General features: G+C 45.7%; 1 protein-coding gene across 4 annotated transcripts in view; it reads left to right on the top strand.

Moving 5' to 3' along the window:
- Positions 1-19,867, top strand: part of LOC114802397 (limbic system-associated membrane protein-like) — a 229,234-nt gene that overhangs the window by 196,406 nt on the left and 12,961 nt on the right. For all 4 annotated transcript variants that reach the window (XM_029001268.1, XM_029001265.1, XM_029001267.1 and 1 more), the window contains exons 3-4: positions 1,598-1,830; positions 8,092-8,217. In XM_029001268.1, coding sequence (XP_028857101.1) covers positions 1,598-1,830; positions 8,092-8,217 — 359 coding nt within the window. The remainder of the gene's footprint in view (positions 1-1,597; positions 1,831-8,091; positions 8,218-19,867) is intronic.

The following is a 19,867-nucleotide window of genomic DNA, read 5'->3' as shown; positions in this document are numbered from 1 at the left end:
GGTGCGCGGATGTTACGGTGCCGGGGGAAGATGAACCCGGTCAGGCCCCCCCGATCACGTACACGTCCTCCGTTTTTTTTAAAACTAGCACGCGTTCGGAAGCTCACGAGAAGGATCCAGCCGCCACTCCCCGCCGCTCCGGTTTTTTTCCGATTCATATCCTATTCACCATGAATAATTGAAGGTCTGTGGAGCGCTCGGCACGCACCCGCGGGCCGGAGGGGCCTTGCCGAGGGCGCCTCGGGCCTCCGGAACGATGGAGAAATTAGCGGTGAGGGAGCAGCTCCTTCCGCCACCTCTGCAGGCCCGTCGGCCCAAAGTAGGTCAGGCGGGGGGGGGGCGGGGTGTCGGTCCCCTGGCGCGTGGTGACGCCGAGCCCGGGCGAAGGTGTCTGTCGGTGGTGAGAAGAGGTGTTTTTTTTTTTTTTGGCCAGCGTGTTTCTCCTGGCGAGGTGAAAAAAGCTTCTGCTGCTTCATTTGAAGGCTCCTTTATCTCAGATCAAAGCGCACGAATCCCCCGTTTCAGGCGAAGGCTTCGCCGCCGCCGCTCGCCGCTCTCCTGATGATGCAGCACTTGTTCTGTTTTCATCCCCGCGTCGGCGTTTCATCCAGAACATTCTTGCCCTCCCCTCTGCTCCGGGATGAAAAGAAAATTCTCGCAAAATCGGGCCTTTCTGTGCACCACCGCTTGTTAGGGAAAGAAAAAGAAAAAAAAGTACCCATGATGCACCAGCAAGCCGACAAGCGGCGTAATCGAATTCATCAGACAGCACGCTGGCCGTGTCATGTGACGTGTTTCTGCCCACGCCGCTTCGTTTTTGATAATTACATCTCTGTACAGGGGGGGGCTTTTATATGGATCCACCTTAATAAAATGGGACATTATGGGAAATGGGTTGGTGACATTAACGTCCTGTTTGTGGCACATTAGTATATGTGAGGGGGCAAACTTTTCAAGATGGGTGGTGACCATAGTGGCCATTTTGAAGTCGGTCATCTTGGATCCAACTTTTGTGTTTTCAATAGGAAGAGGGTCATGTGACACATCAAACTTATTGGTAATTTCACAAGAAAAACAATGGTGTGCTTGGTTTTAACGTAACTTTATTCTTTCATGAGTTATTTACAAGTTTCTGACCACTTATAGAATGTGTTAGATTTCACCAGCCATTCCCATTTTATTAAGGTGTATAGATATAAATATCCCACCCTGTACTAAATTAAAACCTCGCCTCGCGATTAAATTTATTTACTCACGACGGCCTAATTTCTCGGTAGTCATGTAGCAGCTCCGCCGGTGGAGAATCCGCTGCCGATGATGGCGGAGGGCGAGGATAAATGATTGGAGGTCCTGGTGTCTGATTGGCTTGCTGTCAATCAGGCACTAATGAGCAGCTGGGTTCTCCGCCCCCCCGGCCGGCGGTGAAGCGCCGAGCTGTCAGGCCTCCATCGCCCGGCCCCTCATTAGTGTCTCACACATGGCTCCGGCGCTCCCCCCGCGGCCAGGCCCGCGGCACGTCCGGCCCGGCATCCGTCAGCGCCGCGCTAGTCCGCAGGACCAGCGTCTCTAATCCCCGTCTCCCCCCTCTGTCCTGCAGGTGCTACGTGGACGATAAAGTCTCCAAGGTGGCCTGGCTCAACCGGTCCAACATCATCTTCGCCGGCCAGGACAAGTGGTCTCTGGACCCCCGCGTGGACCTGGTGACCAAAGGGCAGCTGGAGTACAGCCTGCGCATCCAGAAGGTGGACGTGTACGACGAGGGTCCGTACACCTGCTCCATCCAGACCAAGCAGCAGCCCAAGACCTCCCAGGTCTTCCTCATCGTCCAAGGTACGGCCTCAGGCCACGCCTTTCCTCCGCAAGCGCTAGTAGCCGCGTGGGTGGGCAGTTCCGACGTCCCATCATCCCCTGCTGCGGGCTCCAGGCCCCGCCCCCTCGGCGCTTATCAGCTCAGCCGCCGCTCCTTTAATTGCTCGCAGGTCGCAGCCGGAATCGATATCCGTGCAGAACGGAGCAGATCCATACGAGCAATTTGTGCTCCGCGCCCGGAATCCATGGAGCCTTGTAGAACATCGGAATAATTAAAAGCGCCCAAAACTTCTTGCGCCGTTTAACGGATTTGGGTTTAATTATCCGGCGTTAATTCAGCCGCCGCTTTTCCTCCTTGTTCTTTTGATGTACGCCGCTTTTTAAAAAGCTCATAAAGCACAGCGGCACCGTTCTGACGCGTGAAATTACAGATATTAGTTCTCTGGTTGTTCTGCCAGAATAAATGGCCTGACGGGCGCATAAAGGAACGATGACGGAACCAGGAATCCACTTTTTCCAGCTCAGGATCAGGACAGGAGGACGTGTGTGTGCTCTGTTGGCTTCAGAAAGGGAATAATTGCTGCCGCTGGTCTGTTCTCCGACCCTAATGGTGGCCAGCGGTTAAGGAAGCGCCCCCCGTGATCAGAAGGTTGCCGGTTCGAATCCCGATCCGCCGAGGTGCCGCTGAGCAAAGCACCGTCCCCACACACCGCTCCCCGGGCGCCCGTCATGGCCGCCCACTGCTCACCGTGTGCTGTGCTGCTGTGTATCACAAGTGACAACCACTTCACTTTCACTAATAAGGTCTCGGATGGGACGGATCGTGGAGCGTCTGGGAACCGTGACGTAATTACCGGGAAAGGCCTTCGCGGAACCGCGAACTGAAACTCACGCCGATGGCCTTCTTTTGGCGCTGCGCGACTGGCGTCGCTGCAGGAACAGACGGCGAGTTTTGATGGTCGCCAGGGCCGCCTGTAATTTGAGGCTAATCAGACTCTCTTTTCAGACTCCGGCGTCTCGCGCTTTCGAAGAGTCGCTCTTCCTCGGCGGAATTAGAGAGGAATGCTAATGACTGCGCGGCGTTTATTAGCACGACCTCGCCGGCGTCACCGTCTTCGGGACGAGAGTCTTTTATTGCGGCGGCCCGCCGGTGTCATCATCCATTCATGTACGGCGCATTTATCCCGTAAGCGGCGCGCTCGGCCGTCCCGGGGCCTGATTGGCCGTGGTGGCGGCGTGGGCGGCTCGGTCGGCCTTAAGAGGGCTGCGGCGAGGGCTGCGACTTTCCACTTGAAAGTCTGCGCAGGAAGAAGCGCTGACCTTTACCAATTATCTGGGGACAGTGTGGACCTTTCAGAGGTCCCTGACGAACCTCTTGAAGCTCCGGCCGCCTCCTGAAAGCTCCTCTGTAGCGTCCCTGACACGGAGCAGGGCCGCTTCTCCATGGAAACGCTCACTGTGTGTGTTTCTTTGTGTTTGTGTATGTGTGTGCATGCTGGTGTGTGTTTGTGGGCATGAGTGTGTTTTTTTGTGTGTGTGTGTGTGTGTGTGCATGCACGTGTGTTTCTTTGAGTTTTTGTGTGTGTGTGTGTGTGTTTGTGTGCATGTGGGTGTGTGTTTTGTGTGCATGCGGGTGTGTGTGTGTGTGTTTATTTGTGTTTGTGTGTGTGTGTGTGTGTGTGTGTGTGTGTGTGTGTGCATGCCGATTTGAGTGTTTGTGTGTGTGCATGCGGGTGTGGTGTGTTTATTTGTGTTTGTGTGTGTGTGCATGCCAATTTGAGTGTGTTTGTGTGGGTGTGTTTATATATGTGTGTTTGTGTGTGTGTGCATGCCTGTATGAGTGTGTGTGCATCTGGGTGTGTTTGTGTGTGTGTGTGTGTTTATATATGTGTGTTTGTGTGTGTGCATGCCAATTTGAGTGTGTTTGTGTGTGTGTGTGTGAGTGAGTGTGTGTGCATCTGGGTGTGTTTGTGTGTTTGCAGACCTCGCAGTGTATTTGTGCAGCCATTTGCCAACACTCACTTGTGTGTTTATACACACACGCACACGCACATCTGTTTGTTTTAATTTGGATGCTCTTGCTTGCATGCGTGTGCATTTCAGTCAGTCTGTGTGTGTGTGTGTGTGTGTGTGTGTGTGTGTGTGTTTCTGTTATTTTTAGGCGCTACAGATTGGTTCTATTGTCTGTTTCTTTTGAACTCCACAATGAAGCAGAATCCCCGGTTCCGTTTCCGCGTCGGTTTGAAATACGACGGAACATCGACTCGGATCTTTTCTATGTGGTGAGGAGGGACGCGTCGTCCTCAGTCACTTGTGACTGACGCAGGTGAAGGACGTCCTGCAGGCTGCTGCGGTCCAGATGTGCGCTCACACCCCCATTCATCAGAACCATGTCTGGTGGGGCGGGGCCAAGCCTCTCTGTTCCAGCAGGAAATTCGTCCCTCGAGGACGTTCCTGTGTCCCTGATGTAAACGGAGAACCGGGGGGCGCGGGTGAGAATGACAATGTCGCGAAGATTGTGGTGAAGCTCTGGTCTTCTGGTGAACTTGAACTTCCTGCTTTTTAATCTGGTGACTGGTTCCTCCAGCAAATCGTCTGATCCTGGCTGTAAAAAAAAAACATTTTTTTGCAACTCTGCAGAATTCACGACGAGTTTATTTTTACATCAGATAAATCTGCATGAAATACCATTACCGGCTGTAAAGGGGGGAAGGAAACGCTTCATTATATTTTCCATTTGCCGAGAAACTCTCCTGATTATTGACTAAACGGACACTCGGCGGGCTGATTGGTGCGGCGATGGAGGAGCCTTCTCGTCTTCTTCTGAGGTCGGGTTGATTGACTTCCTCCCAGGACCCGTATTCACGTTCGCCACACTTGCATTTCCGCGTAGCCGCGGAACCCGGAGAACCGCAGACAGGAGCCTCACCACCTGCCTGCGGTTCATCATCATCATTCGGATTGGCCAGAAAATGCCAGATTTCTGGTCGTATTTGAGAAGCGGATGATCTGCTGCCGTGGGCGGCTTCTTCTTCCTTTATTATCTCGTTTTGTGTTATTAAGCGCTCCATCATCACAGCTTTTGAATACAAATCGAATTAATTTCTGTTCGCGGCAGCAGGAAGATTTACTGTAAATATGAGAGCCGACGCCCACAAAAATTCAAACATTCCTGATCACACACACACACACACAAACATATACACATATAAACACACATACACACACACATATACACAAACACACACACATTCACCAACACATTACACACCACACACAACCCATCTCACACACACACACACATAAACCAACACATACACAGACACACACACACATATACAGCAACCCATCACACAGACACACACACATATACACCAACCCATCACACAAACACACACACATTCACCAACACATTACATACACACACAGATACACCAACCCATCACACACACACACACACACATTCACCAACACACCACGTACCCTCACAGACATACACCAACACATCACACACACATATACACCAACCCATTACACAAACACACACACATACACCAACACAGCACACACACACATTCACCAACACACCACGTACCCTCACAGACATACACCAACACATCACACACACATATACACCAACCCATTACACAAACACACACACATACACTAACACAGCACACACACACATTCACCAACACATCACACAAACACAGACATATACACCAACACATCACACACCTACACACATACATCAACCCATCACACACACATACACCAACACATCACTCACACACATATACACCAACACATTACACACACACACTCACATACTTACACACACATAATGTGTGTAGGTATGTGAGTGTGTGTATAAGTGTATTTGAGTGTGTAGGTATGTGAGTGTGTTTATAAGTGTATTTGATTGTGTAGGTATGTGAGTGTGTTTATAAGTGTATTTGAGTGTGTAGGTATGTGTGGTTTTAAGTGTATTTGCGTGTGTCGGTGTGAGTGTGTATAAGTGTCTTTGCGGTGTCGGTCTGTGAGTGTGTCTCGTGTGGTTTGGCGTGTGTCGGTTCTGTGCGTGTGTCTCCGTGTGGGTTGTGTGTCGGTCTGTGAGTGTGTTCAGTTGTGTTTGCTTGTGTAGGTCTGTGTTTGTCTCCGTTGTTTGCTGTGTCGTCTGTGCGTGTGTCTCCGTGTGTTTTGCGTGTGTCGGCCTGTGAGTGTGTATCCTGTGTTTGCGTGTGTTTGCGTGTGTCGGTATTGAGTGTTTCTCCGTGTGTTTGAGTGTGTCGGTCTGTGCGTGTGTTTCTCCGTGTTTTGTGTGTCGGTCTGTGTGTGTCCTCCGTGTGTTTGCGTGTGTCGGTCTGTGCGTGTGTCTCCGTGTGTTTGCGTGTGTGGTCTGTGCGTGTGTATCGTGTGTTTTGCGTGTGTCGTCTGTGTGGTTTCTCCGTGTCTTTGCGTGTGTCGGTCTGTGCGTTGTTCTCCGGTGTTTGCGTGTGTCGGTCTGTGCGTGTTTTTCTCCGTGTCTTTGAGTGTGTCGGTCTGTGAGTGTGTATAAGTGTGTTTGCTGTGTCGGTCTGTGCGTGTGTGTGCGTGTGCTTTATAAGTGTGTAGGTATGTGAGTGTTGTTATAAGTGTATTGGTGTTAGGTATGTGAGTGTGTATAAGTGTATTTGAGTGTGTAGGTATGTGAGTGTGTATAAGTGTGTTTGAGTGTGTAGGTATGTGAGTGTGTGTGAGTGTGTATAAGTGTATTTGAGTGTGTAGGTATGTGAGTGTGTATAAGTGTGTTTGAGTGTGTTTGAGTGTGTAGGTATGTGAGTGTGTATAAGTGTGTTACCGTGTGTAGGTATGTGAGTGTGTTTATAAGTGTGTTTGTTGATCTGCGCCCCGGTTCACCTCCTCGACTGTAATTTCATGCGTGTTAGTGGGACACCCTGAGTCAGTAAAGACGCCGTGAGGCAGGAAGACGGAGGAACAGAGCGAGTCGATGTGAACCTCCACCCTCCTCCGCCTCGTCGTATTCGAGGGAGGATGAGTCACGGATGGAGGAGACGGCCGTTTCGTTTCGGCAGTAAACACGATTCTCAGCAGGATCATCTCGCAGCAATCATGTCAGCATGCCGTCATTCATCAGCTCCTCAAGTTCTTCCATCAGTCCTGCGAGGAACCTCTGAGGAACGGCGCACGCCACGATGATGGCAGAGCTCAGGCTGATCTGAGAAGATCTATAATAAGCTCCTCCCACGAATTCACTTTTTATCAGGTCCGCTGTAATAAATGGATTCTGGATGTGGCGTGTTTGGACCACGAGGGGAGGGGCCAGCATGAAACTTTGCTTCTTCTCTTCCTCCAGCATGACCTGGAAGCCTGGAGAGCCATTACTGCCGCTGTCGTTTTTAGCTCCAAATTAGCATAATTGTTTTGCCATTTAAGATTGAAGTGGGTTCTGCTTTCGCATCAGAGAGTAACGGACGGTTTCACCGTTCCAGATCTAGAACGCCAGAGTCACCGCAGTGTTCCATCCTTCTTTTTTTTTCCTCCCTCTTGTTTTCGAACAAAGATCCACTTCCTGTCCAATCTGATCAAAGGTTCTCGTCCATCAGAGAACAATCCTGGCTGGAGGCTACACTAATCCTCCTGGTCCATCGACTGGATCTCCACCAGCAGCTCAGTTATCAGTCGTTCGGCAGTCCAGCCAATCACGGCGCTCGTGGCTCCACCCGTCCAGTCTTCTGCCTCCTCAGTCTGCACCGGGACGGTTTCAGAGGACGAGTTTGTTGGAATGAAAGATCAGGCGTGTCGGAAGGAGGAGAGGAATGGGGAACGAGGTTCCGGACGGTTCCCTGAGTTACGGGGTCGTGTTGATTGGCCGCTGGAGGTTGGGTTTGAAATGCTGACTTGTTGTTGTGTTGTTGTGTAATGGATGTTCTCGCTGGTAAGTAACTCTCGTATGCTAATGATGGCCCCGCCGCTCATCTGCATAAAATAAACAAGTTGTCATTCCCGCCGTGCGGCGCGTCACCTGATGATGTACGACGCGTCCGCGCCGCTGATTGATGGCGGCTGAAGTGCTGACCGCCGTGGAAACGGGAGGCGGCGCCGCGCTCGTAAATTACCGCAGAATCAGAACTTTGCAACTTCAGCTTCATTAGACTTTACCGGAGGGGGGGGTGACAGATGTAAAAATGGCGGCGGGCGGGGCCGAATCGGAGTCGATGAAACAGGCTGTCGGCATGGTGACCGGTGTAATCATCTCCTCTCTCTCTCTCTCTCTTTCAGTTCCTGCCAACATCTACAAGGTCTCGGAGGACATCACCGTCAACGAAGGCAGCAACGTGACGCTCAGCTGTCTGGCCAATGGGAGGCCAGATCCATCCATCACCTGGCGCCTGTTGAACCCGTCAGGTAAGGACCCTCTTTTCCAGGTAAGAAGTGGGGTTTGGCCGCTCTCCTCGGCTCCCCAGTTCTCCGCTCGCGGTGTTGACGCGCCGTGGAAACGGGTTCCGTCGTGTGGAAAATGCGGACGGTGATGGATTGTGTTGTTGCGGAATCGCCGATAACCAGGTCTGCGTTCTGGGGTAAACGTGTTTATTTGCTAAGTAACGGGCGGAACCCCGGGCCTGTCAGAGTCGGTAAGCGGCGCGGTCCGTCATGTTCCTTGGCGGGGTCGGCCGCTCCGCGGCTCCGAGGTAAATTATGAAGCCGAGGAACCCCGACGTCGCTGCACCGCTCTCTCAGCATCGGCAACACGTGTGTGTGTGTGTGTGTGTGTGTGTGTTCATGTTGTAATACTTCACCGTGAATTTTTAAGCGCCTCTTGCAGGGAACGTCATGGAAATGGAAATGCCCTCCGAAGACGTAACCCCAGAGCTGAAACTCGTTAATTAGATTTAGTGGGAAAATAATCAGCTTTCTTCCCTTCAGAGTTCACAGAATGGCTAATTTTCAATTTAGGTTCAAGCATAGCTGCCGTTGCAACTCGGCATTGCATTGTGGGATGTGGTGTTGCTGTTCGTCCCGATTTCCCCTCTTTACTATCCTCCATTCTTCTCCTATTGACAGTGAACATGCATGGAGTTCCGCGATTAATGAGTGAAAAAGCTCATTTGTTTTTATAATTTATAATAGTTTTCAGAATTTATTTCAAGACTTTAGGCCGCAAACAAGGAGGCTTTTGTGTTCTGACTGATTTTGATAATTTGAGATGCTGGATTTATGATTTCTTCAGCCATAATTACCAACATTAGACAAAAAGGAACGTAACGTATGTGAAGGTATGTGTCAATTACGAACAAATGATCCGGTTTTTGGCGTGAAATTACATTTATCTTCATGGGTTCATGAATGCGTGATTAAAAGAAACAACTTTTAATGCGGAACATTTCAATATTTGTCCTGCTGTCATTTTGATTTTGCTTTAGCTTTGTAGTTTAGAATATTTCCATATTTCCGTACGCATTCTGCTGGTTTGATGAGGAAGCCTCTTCATTTTGACGCCGGCGAGATGCACGGCGGGAGTTGCGAGGAAGTCGGCATCTTCGCCGCGCCAAACATCATCCGTCTCCGGCGCCATCCGTCCCCTGCGGTGTCACGTCTTCCAGACACGAGTTCTGCCGCGGGCGATTTCAATAACTACACGGTATGACCAGATGAAATGGACGGTTCTGTGAGTTCTGACAGATAATCTCAGGTATGAATCGTGCAGCCGCACTGCAGCCACCCTGAGCAGCCGCCGTACATATTATTACAGTTTTAATAAAACAGAAGTCGCCCAAAGGACTCGTTTCATCCATTATGCTAAGTGAGGGGGTTTCACCATCCTGGCTGGAAGAATAACGGAGCTGCTGCCGATTCATTAAAGGGATATTTATTAGCCGCTGGCATCGAGCAGGAAATGGTGAAATTCGGCGTTACAAAGATCTGGAATGAGACTGTCCATCATCAGTGCCTAAAGCCTCTGCTGAAGGCAACTCCACACCAGGACACACATACACATACACACACATACACATACACACACATCACTGCACACAAGTGATAATCAGCCGGAACATTACCAGAAGGTTTTTGGTGGCTGGAATTGTAAGATTAGGGTTGTATTGTACAAGAACATTATCAGAACGTGTTTTACTTTCTGTACTTGTATGGTCAGGGTAATGGTGTACTAGAACGTCACCAGAACGTGTTTAACTTTCTGTACTTGTATGGTCAGAGTAATGGTGTACTAGAACGTCACCAGAACGTGTTTTTGTGTCTGTACTTGTATGGTCAGGGTAATGGTGTACTAGAACGTCACCAGAACATCTTTTTGTGTCTGTTCTTGTATGGTCAGGGTAATGGTGTACTAGAACGTCACCAAAACGTGTTTTTGTGTCTGTACTTGTATGGTCAGGCAAATGGTGTACAAGAACATTATCAGAACGTGTTTTACTTTCTGTACTTGTATGGTCAGAGTAATGGTGTACTAGAACGTCACCAGAACGTGTTTTTGTGTCTGTACTTGTATGGTCAGGGTAATGGTGTACTAGAACGTTACCAGAACGTCTTTTTGTGTCTGTTCTTGTATGGTCAGGGTAATGGTGTACTAGAACGTCACCAGAACGTGTTTTTGTGTCTGTACTTGTATGGTCAGGCAAATGGTGTACAAGAACATTATCAGAACGTGTTTTTGTGTCTGTACTTGTATGGTCAGAGTAATGGTGTACTAGAACGTCACCAGAACGTGTTTTTGTGTCTGTACTTGTATGGTCAGGGTAATGGTGTACTAGAACGTCACCAGAACGTGTTTTTGTGTCTGTACTTGTATGGTCAGGGTAATGGTGTACTAGAACGTCACCAGAACGTCTTTTTGTGTCTGTTCTTGTATGGTCAGGGTAATGGTGTACTAGAACGTCACCAAAACGTGTTTTTGTGTCTGTACTTGTATGGTCAGGCAAATGGTGTACAAGAACATTATCAGAACGTGTTTTACTTTCTGTACTTGTATGGTCAGAGTAATGGTGTACTAGAACGTCACCAGAACGTGTTTTTGTGTCTGTACTTGTATGGTCAGGGTAATGGTGTACTAGAACGTCACCAGAACGTCTTTTTGTGTCTGTTCTTGTATGGTCAGGGTAATGGTGTACTAGAACGTCACCAGAACGTGTTTTTGTGTCTGTACTTGTATGGTCAGGCAAATGGTGTACAAGAACATTATCAGAACGTGTTTTACTTTCTGTACTTGTATGGTCAGAGTAATGGTGTACTAGAACGTCACCAGAACGTGTTCTTGTGTCTGTAGATGTATGGTCAGGGTTATGGTGTATTAGAACGTCACCAGAACGTGTTTTTGTGTCTGTAGGGGTATGGTCAGGGTTATGGTGTATTAGAACGTCACCAGAACACATTTTTCTGTCTGTAGTTGTATGGTCAGGGTTATGGTGTACTAGAACGTCACGAGAATGCGTTTTTCTGTCTGTAGTTGTATGGTCAGGGTTATGGTGTATTAGAACGTTACTAGAATGTGTTTTTCTGTCTGTAGTTGTATGGTCAGGGTTATGGTGTATTAGAACGTTACTAGAATGCGTTTTTCTGTCTGTAGTTGTATGGTCACGGTTATGGTGTATTAGAACGTTACTAGAATGCATTTTTGTGTCTGTAGATGTATGGTCAGGGTTATGGTGTATTAGAATGTCACCAGAACGCGTTTTTCTGTCTGTAGTTGTATGGTCAGGGTTATGGTGTATTAGAACGTTACTAGAATGCGTTTTTCTGTCTGTAGTTGTATGGTCAGGGTTATGGTGTATTAGAACGTTACTAGAATGCGTTTTTTTTGTTTCTGTAGTTGTATGGTCAGGGTTATGGTGTATTAGAACGTTACTAGAATGCGTTTTTCTGTCTGTAGTTGTATGGTCAGGGTTATGGTGTATTAGAACGTTACTAGAATGCGTTTTTGTGTCTGTAGATGTATGGTCAGGGTTATGGTGTATTAGAACGTCACCAGAACGTGTTTTACTTTCTGTACTTGTATGGTCAGGGTTATGGTGTACTAGAACGTCACCAGAACGTGTTTTTGTGTCTGTAGGGGTATGGTCAGGGTTATGGTGTATTAGAACGTTACTAGAATGCGTTTTTCTGTCTGTAGTTGTATGGTCAGGGTTATGGTGTATTAGAACGTCACCAGAACGTGTTTTACTTTCTGTACTTGTATGGTCAGGGTTATGGTGTACTAGAACGTCACCAGAACGTGTTTTTGTGTCTGTAGGGGTATGGTCAGGGTTATGGTGTATTAGAACGTCACCAGAACACATTTTTCTGTCTGTAGTTGTATGGTTAGGGTTATGGTGTATTAGAACGTTACCAGAATGCGTTCTTGTGTCTGTAGATGTATGGTCAGGGTTATGGTGTATTAGAACGTCACCAGAACGCATTTTTCTGTCTGTAGTTGTATGGTCAGGGTTATGGTGTATTAGAACGTCACCAGAATGCTTTTTGTTTCTGTAGATGTATGGTCAGGGTTATGGTGTATTAGAACGTCACCAGAATGCTTTTTCTGTCTGTAGTTGTATGGTCAGGGTTATGGTGTATAAGAACGTCACCAGAACGCGTTCTTGTGTCTGTAGTTGTATGGTCAGGGTTATGGTGTATTAGAACGTCACCAGAACGCGTTCTTGTGTCTGTAGATGTATGGTCAGGGTTATGGTGTATTAGAACGTTACCAGAACGCGTTCTTGTGTCTGTAGATGTATGGTCAGGGTTATGGTGTATTAGAACGTCACCAGAACACATTTTTCTGTCTGTAGTTGTATGGTCAGGGTTATGGTGTACTAGAACGTCACGAGAACGCGTTTTTCTGTCTGTAGTTGTATGGTCAGGGTTATGGTGTATTAGAACGTTACTAGAATGCGTTTTTGTGTCTGTAGATGTATGGTCAGGGTTATGGTGTATTAGAACGTCACCAGAACGTGTTTTACTTTCTGTACTTGTATGGTCAGGGTTATGGTGTACTAGAACGTCACCAGAACGTGTTTTTGTGTCTGTAGGGGTATGGTCAGGGTTATGGTGTATTAGAACGTCACCAGAACACATTTTTCTGTCTGTAGTTGTATGGTTAGGGTTATGGTGTATTAGAACGTTACCAGAATGCGTTCTTGTGTCTGTAGATGTATGGTCAGGGTTATGGTGTATTAGAACGTCACCAGAACGCATTTTTCTGTCTGTAGTTGTATGGTCAGGGTTATGGTGTATTAGAACGTCACCAGAATGCTTTTTGTTTCTGTAGATGTATGGTCAGGGTTATGGTGTATTAGAACGTCACCAGAATGCTTTTTCTGTCTGTAGTTGTATGGTCAGGGTTATGGTGTATAAGAACGTCACCAGAACGCGTTCTTGTGTCTGTAGTTGTATGGTCAGGGTTATGGTGTATTAGAACATCACCAGAACGCGTTCTTGTGTCTGTAGATGTATGGTCAGGGTTATGGTGTATTAGAACGTTACCAGAACGCGTTCTTGTGTCTGTAGATGTATGGTCAGGGTTATGGTGTATTAGAACGTCACCAGAACACATTTTTCTGTCTGTAGTTGTATGGTCAGGGTTATGGTGTACTAGAACGTCACGAGAACGCGTTTTTCTGTCTGTAGTTGTATGGTCAGGGTTATGGTGTATTAGAACGTTACTAGAATGTGTTTTTCTGTCTGTAGTTGTATGGTCAGGGTTATGGTGTATTAGAACGTTACTAGAATGCGTTTTTCTGTCTGTAGTTGTATGGTCACGGTTATGGTGTATTAGAACGTTACTAGAATGCATTTTTGTGTCTGTAGATGTATGGTCAGGGTTATGGTGTATTAGAACGTCACCAGAACGCGTTTTTCTGTCTGTAGTTGTATGGTCAGGGTTATGGTGTATTAGAACGTTACTAGAATGCGTTTTTTCTGTCTGTAGTTGTATGGTCAGGGTTATGGTGTATTAGAACGTTACTAGAATGCGTTTTTTTTGTTTCTGTAGTTGTATGGTCAGGGTTATGGTGTATTAGAACGTCACCAGAACGCATTTTTCTGTCTGTAGTTGTATGGTCAGGGTTATGGTGTATTAGAACGTTACTAGAATGCGTTTTTGTGTCTGTAGATGTATGGTCAGGGTTATGGTGTATTAGAACGTCACCAGAACGTGTTTTACTTTCTGTACTTGTATGGTCAGGGTTATGGTGTACTAGAACGTCACCAGAACGTGTTTTTGTGTCTGTAGGGGTATGGTCAGGGTTATGGTGTATTAGAACGTTACTAGAATGCGTTTTTCTGTCTGTAGTTGTATGGTCAGGGTTATGGTGTATTAGAACGTCACCAGAACGCATTTTTCTGTCTGTAGTTGTATGGTCAGGGTTATGGTGTATTAGAACGTTACTAGAATGCGTTTTTGTGTCTGTAGATGTATGGTCAGGGTTATGGTGTATTAGAACGTCACCAGAACGTGTTTTACTTTCTGTACTTGTATGGTCAGGGTTATGGTGTACTAGAATGTCACCAGAACGTGTTTTTGTGTCTGTAGGGGTATGGTCAGGGTTATGGTGTATTAGAACGTCACCAGAACACATTTTTCTGTCTGTAGTTTTATGGTTAGGGTTATGGTGTATTAGAACGTTACCAGAATGCGTTCTTGTGTCTGTAGATGTATGGTCAGGGTTATGGTGTATTAGAACGTCACCAGAACGCATTTTTCTGTCTGTAGTTGTATGGTCAGGGTTATGGTGTATTAGAACGTCACCAGAACGCGTTTTTCTGTCTGTAGTTGTATGGTCAGGGTTATGGTGTATTAGAACGTTACTAGAATGCGTTTTTCTGTCTGTAGTTGTATGGTCAGGGTTATGGTGTATTAGAACGTTACTAGAATGCGTTTTTTTTTGTTTCTGTAGTTGTATGGTCAGGGTTATGGTGTATTAGAACGTCACCAGAACGCATTTTTCTGTCTGTAGTTGTATGGTCAGGGTTATGGTGTATTAGAACGTTACTAGAATGCGTTTTTTGTGTCTGTAGATGTATGGTCAGGGTTATGGTGTATTAGAACGTCACCAGAACGTGTTTTACTTTCTGTACTTGTATGGTCAGGGTTATGGTGTACTAGAACGTCACCAGAACGTGTTTTTGTGTCTGTAGGGGTATGGTCAGGGTTATGGTGTATTAGAACGTCACCAGAACACATTTTTCTGTCTGTAGTTGTATGGTTAGGGTTATGGTGTATTAGAACGTTACCAGAATGCGTTCTTGTGTCTGTAGATGTATGGTCAGGGTTATGGTGTATTAGAACGTCACCAGAACGCATTTTTCTGTCTGTAGTTGTATGGTCAGGGTTATGGTGTATTAGAACGTCACCAGAATGCTTTTTGTTTCTGTAGATGTATGGTCAGGGTTATGGTGTATTAGAACGTCACCAGAATGCTTTTTCTGTCTGTAGTTGTATGGTCAGGGTTATGGTGTATAAGAACGTCACCAGAACGCGTTCTTGTGTCTGTAGTTGTATGGTCAGGGTTATGGTGTATTAGAACATCACCAGAACGCGTTCTTGTGTCTGTAGATGTATGGTCAGGGTTATGGTGTATTAGAACGTTACCAGAACGCGTTCTTGTGTCTGTAGATGTATGGTCAGGGTTATGGTGTATTAGAACGTCACCAGAACACATTTTTCTGTCTGTAGTTGTATGGTCAGGGTTATGGTGTACTAGAACGTCACGAGAACGCGTTTTTCTGTCTGTAGTTGTATGGTCAGGGTTATGGTGTATTAGAACGTTACTAGAATGTGTTTTTCTGTCTGTAGTTGTATGGTCAGGGTTATGGTGTATTAGAACGTTACTAGAATGCGTTTTTCTGTCTGTAGTTGTATGGTCACGGTTATGGTGTATTAGAACGTTACTAGAATGCATTTTTGTGTCTGTAGATGTATGGTCAGGGTTATGGTGTATTAGAACGTCACCAGAACGCGTTTTTTCTGTCTGTAGTTGTATGGTCAGGGTTATGGTGTATTAGAACGTTACTAGAATGCGTTTTTCTGTCTGTAGTTGTATGGTCAGGGTTATGGTGTATTAGAACGTTACTAGAATGCGTTTTTTTTGTTTCTGTAGTTGTATGGTCAGGGTTATGGTGTATTAGAACGTCACCAGAACGCATTTTTCTGTCTGTAGTTGTATGGTCAGGGTTATGGTGTATTAGAACGTTACTAGAATGCGTTTTTGTGTCTGTAGATGTATGGTCAGGGTTATGGTGTATTAGAACGTCACCAGAACGTGTTTTACTTTCTGTACTTGTATGGTCAGGGTTATGGTGTACTAGAACGTCACCAGAACGTGTTTTTGTTGTCTGTAGGGGTATGGTCAGGGTTATGGTGTATTAGAACGTTACTAGAATGCGTTTTTTCTGTCTGTAGTTGTATGGTCAGGGTTATGGTGTATTAGAACGTCACCAGAACGCATTTTTCTGTCTGTAGTTGTATGGTCAGGGTTATGGTGTATTAGAACGTTACTAGAATGCGTTTTTTGTGTCTGTAGATGTATGGTCAGGGTTATGGTGTATTAGAACGTCACCAGAACGTGTTTTACTTTCTGTACTTGTATGGTCAGGGTTATGGTGTACTAGAATGTCACCAGAACGTGTTTTTGTGTCTGTAGGGGTATGGTCAGGGTTATGGTGTATTAGAACGTCACCAGAACACATTTTTCTGTCTGTAGTTGTATGGTTAGGGTTATGGTGTATTAGAACGTTACCAGAATGCGTTCTTGTGTCTGTAGATGTATGGTCAGGGTTATGGTGTATTAGAACGTCACCAGAACGCATTTTTCTGTCTGTAGTTGTATGGTCAGGGTTATGGTGTATTAGAACGTCACCAGAACGCGTTTTTCTGTCTGTAGTTGTATGGTCAGGGTTATGGTGTATTAGAACGTTACTAGAATGCGTTTTTCTGTCTGTAGTTGTATGGTCAGGGTTATGGTGTATTAGAACGTTACTAGAATGCGTTTTTTTTGTTTCTGTAGTTGTATGGTCAGGGTTATGGTGTATTAGAACGTCACCAGAACGCATTTTTCTGTCTGTAGTTGTATGGTCAGGGTTATGGTGTATTAGAACGTTACTAGAATGCGTTTTTGTGTCTGTAGATGTATGGTCAGGGTTATGGTGTATTAGAACGTCACCAGAACGTGTTTTACTTTCTGTACTTGTATGGTCAGGGTTATGGTGTACTAGAACGTCACCAGAACGTGTTTTTGTGTCTGTAGGGGTTATGGTCAGGGTTATGGTGTATTAGAACGTCACCAGAACACATTTTTCTGTCTGTAGTTGTATGGTTAGGGTTATGGTGTATTAGAACGTTACCAGAATGCGTTCTTGTGTCTGTAGATGTATGGTCAGGGTTATGGTGTATTAGAACGTCACCAGAACGCATTTTTCTGTCTGTAGTTGTATGGTCAGGGTTATGGTGTATTAGAACGTCACCAAAACGTGTTTTTGTGTCTGTACTTGTATGGTCAGGCAAATGGTGTACAAGAACATTATCAGAACGTGTTTTACTTTCTGTACTTGTATGGTCAGAGTAATGGTGTACTAGAACGTCACCAGAACGTGTTTTTGTGTCTGTACTTGTATGGTCAGGGTAATGGTGTACTAGAACGTCACCAGAACGTCTTTTTGTGTCTGTTCTTGTATGGTCAGGGTAATGGTGTACTAGAACGTCACCAGAACGTGTTTTTGTGTCTGTACTTGTATGGTCAGGCAAATGGTGTACAAGAACATTATCAGAACGTGTTTTACTTTCTGTACTTGTATGGTCAGAGTAATGGTGTACTAGAACGTCACCAGAACGTGTTCTTGTGTCTGTAGATGTATGGTCAGGGTTATGGTGTATTAGAACGTCACCAGAACGTGTTTTTTGTGTCTGTAGGGGTATGGTCAGGGTTATGGTGTATTAGAACGTCACCAGAACACATTTTTCTGTCTGTAGTTGTATGGTCAGGGTTATGGTGTACTAGAACGTCACGAGAATGCGTTTTTCTGTCTGTAGTTGTATGGTCAGGGTTATGGTGTATTAGAACGTTACTAGAATGTGTTTTTCTGTCTGTAGTTGTATGGTCAGGGTTATGGTGTATTAGAACGTTACTAGAATGCGTTTTTCTGTCTGTAGTTGTATGGTCACGGTTATGGTGTATTAGAACGTTACTAGAATGCATTTTTGTGTCTGTAGATGTATGGTCAGGGTTATGGTGTATTAGAATGTCACCAGAACGCGTTTTTCTGTCTGTAGTTGTATGGTCAGGGTTATGGTGTATTAGAACGTTACTAGAATGCGTTTTTTTTGTTTCTGTAGTTGTATGGTCAGGGTTATGGTGTATTAGAACGTTACTAGAATGCGTTTTTTTTGTTTCTGTAGTTGTATGGTCAGGGGTTATGGTGTATTAGAACGTTACTAGAATGCGTTTTTCTGTCTGTAGTTGTATGGTCAGGGTTATGGTGTATTAGAACGTTACTAGAATGCGTTTTTGTGTCTGTAGATGTATGGTCAGGGTTATGGTGTATTAGAACGTCACCAGAACGTGTTTTACTTTCTGTACTTGTATGGTCAGGGTTATGGTGTACTAGAACGTCACCAGAACGTGTTTTTGTGTCTGTAGGGGTATGGTCAGGGTTATGGTGTATTAGAACGTTACTAGAATGCGTTTTTCTGTCTGTAGTTGTATGGTCAGGGTTATGGTGTATTAGAACGTCACCAGAACGTGTTTTACTTTCTGTACTTGTATGGTCAGGGTTATGGTGTACTAGAACGTCACCAGAACGTGTTTTTGTGTCTGTAGGGGTATGGTCAGGGTTATGGTGTATTAGAACGTCACCAGAACACATTTTTCTGTCTGTAGTTGTATGGTTAGGGTTATGGTGTATTAGAACGTTACCAGAATGCGTTCTTGTGTCTGTAGATGTATGGTCAGGGTTATGGTGTATTAGAACGTCACCAGAACGCATTTTTTCTGTCTGTAGTTGTATGGTCAGGGTTATGGTGTATTAGAACGTCACCAGAATGCTTTTTGTTTCTGTAGATGTATGGTCAGGGTTATGGTGTATTAGAACGTCACCAGAATGCTTTTTCTGTCTGTAGTTGTATGGTCAGGGTTATGGTGTATAAGAACGTCACCAGAACGCGTTCTTGTGTCTGTAGTTGTATGGTCAGGGTTATGGTGTATTAGAACGTCACCAGAACGCGTTCTTGTGTCTGTAGATGTATGGTCAGGGTTATGGTGTATTAGAACGTTACCAGAACGCGTTCTTGTGTCTGTAGATGTATGGTCAGGGTTATGGTGTATTAGAACGTCACCAGAACACATTTTTCTGTCTGTAGTTGTATGGTCAGGGTTATGGTGTACTAGAACGTCACGAGAACGCGTTTTTTCTGTCTGTAGTTGTATGGTCAGGGTTATGGTGTATTAGAACGTTACTAGAATGCGTTTTTGTGTCTGTAGATGTATGGTCAGGGTTATGGTGTATTAGAACGTCACCAGAACGTGTTTTACTTTCTGTACTTGTATGGTCAGGGTTATGGTGTACTAGAACGTCACCAGAACGTGTTTTTGTGTCTGTAGGGGTATGGTCAGGGTTATGGTGTATTAGAACGTCACCAGAACACATTTTTCTGTCTGTAGTTGTATGGTTAGGGTTATGGTGTATTAGAACGTTACCAGAATGCGTTCTTGTGTCTGTAGATGTATGGTCAGGGTTTATGGTGTATTAGAACGTCACCAGAACGCATTTTTTCTGTCTGTAGTTGTATGGTCAGGGTTATGGTGTATTAGAACGTCACCAGAATGCTTTTTGTTTCTGTAGATGTATGGTCAGGGTTATGGTGTATTAGAACGTCACCAGAATGCTTTTTCTGTCTGTAGTTGTATGGTCAGGGTTATGGTGTATAAGAACGTCACCAGAACGCGTTCTTGTGTCTGTAGTTGTATGGTCAGGGTTATGGTGTATTAGAACATCACCAGAACGCGTTCTTGTGTCTGTAGATGTATGGTCAGGGTTATGGTGTATTAGAACGTTACCAGAACGCGTTCTT

Source organism: Denticeps clupeoides, chromosome 13, assembly GCF_900700375.1.
Source record: "Denticeps clupeoides chromosome 13, fDenClu1.1, whole genome shotgun sequence".
NCBI classification, from domain to species: Eukaryota; Metazoa; Chordata; class Actinopteri; order Clupeiformes; family Denticipitidae; genus Denticeps; species Denticeps clupeoides.
Note: the sequence above shows the minus strand (reverse complement) of the source record. Positions and strands in the feature narration are given on the sequence as shown.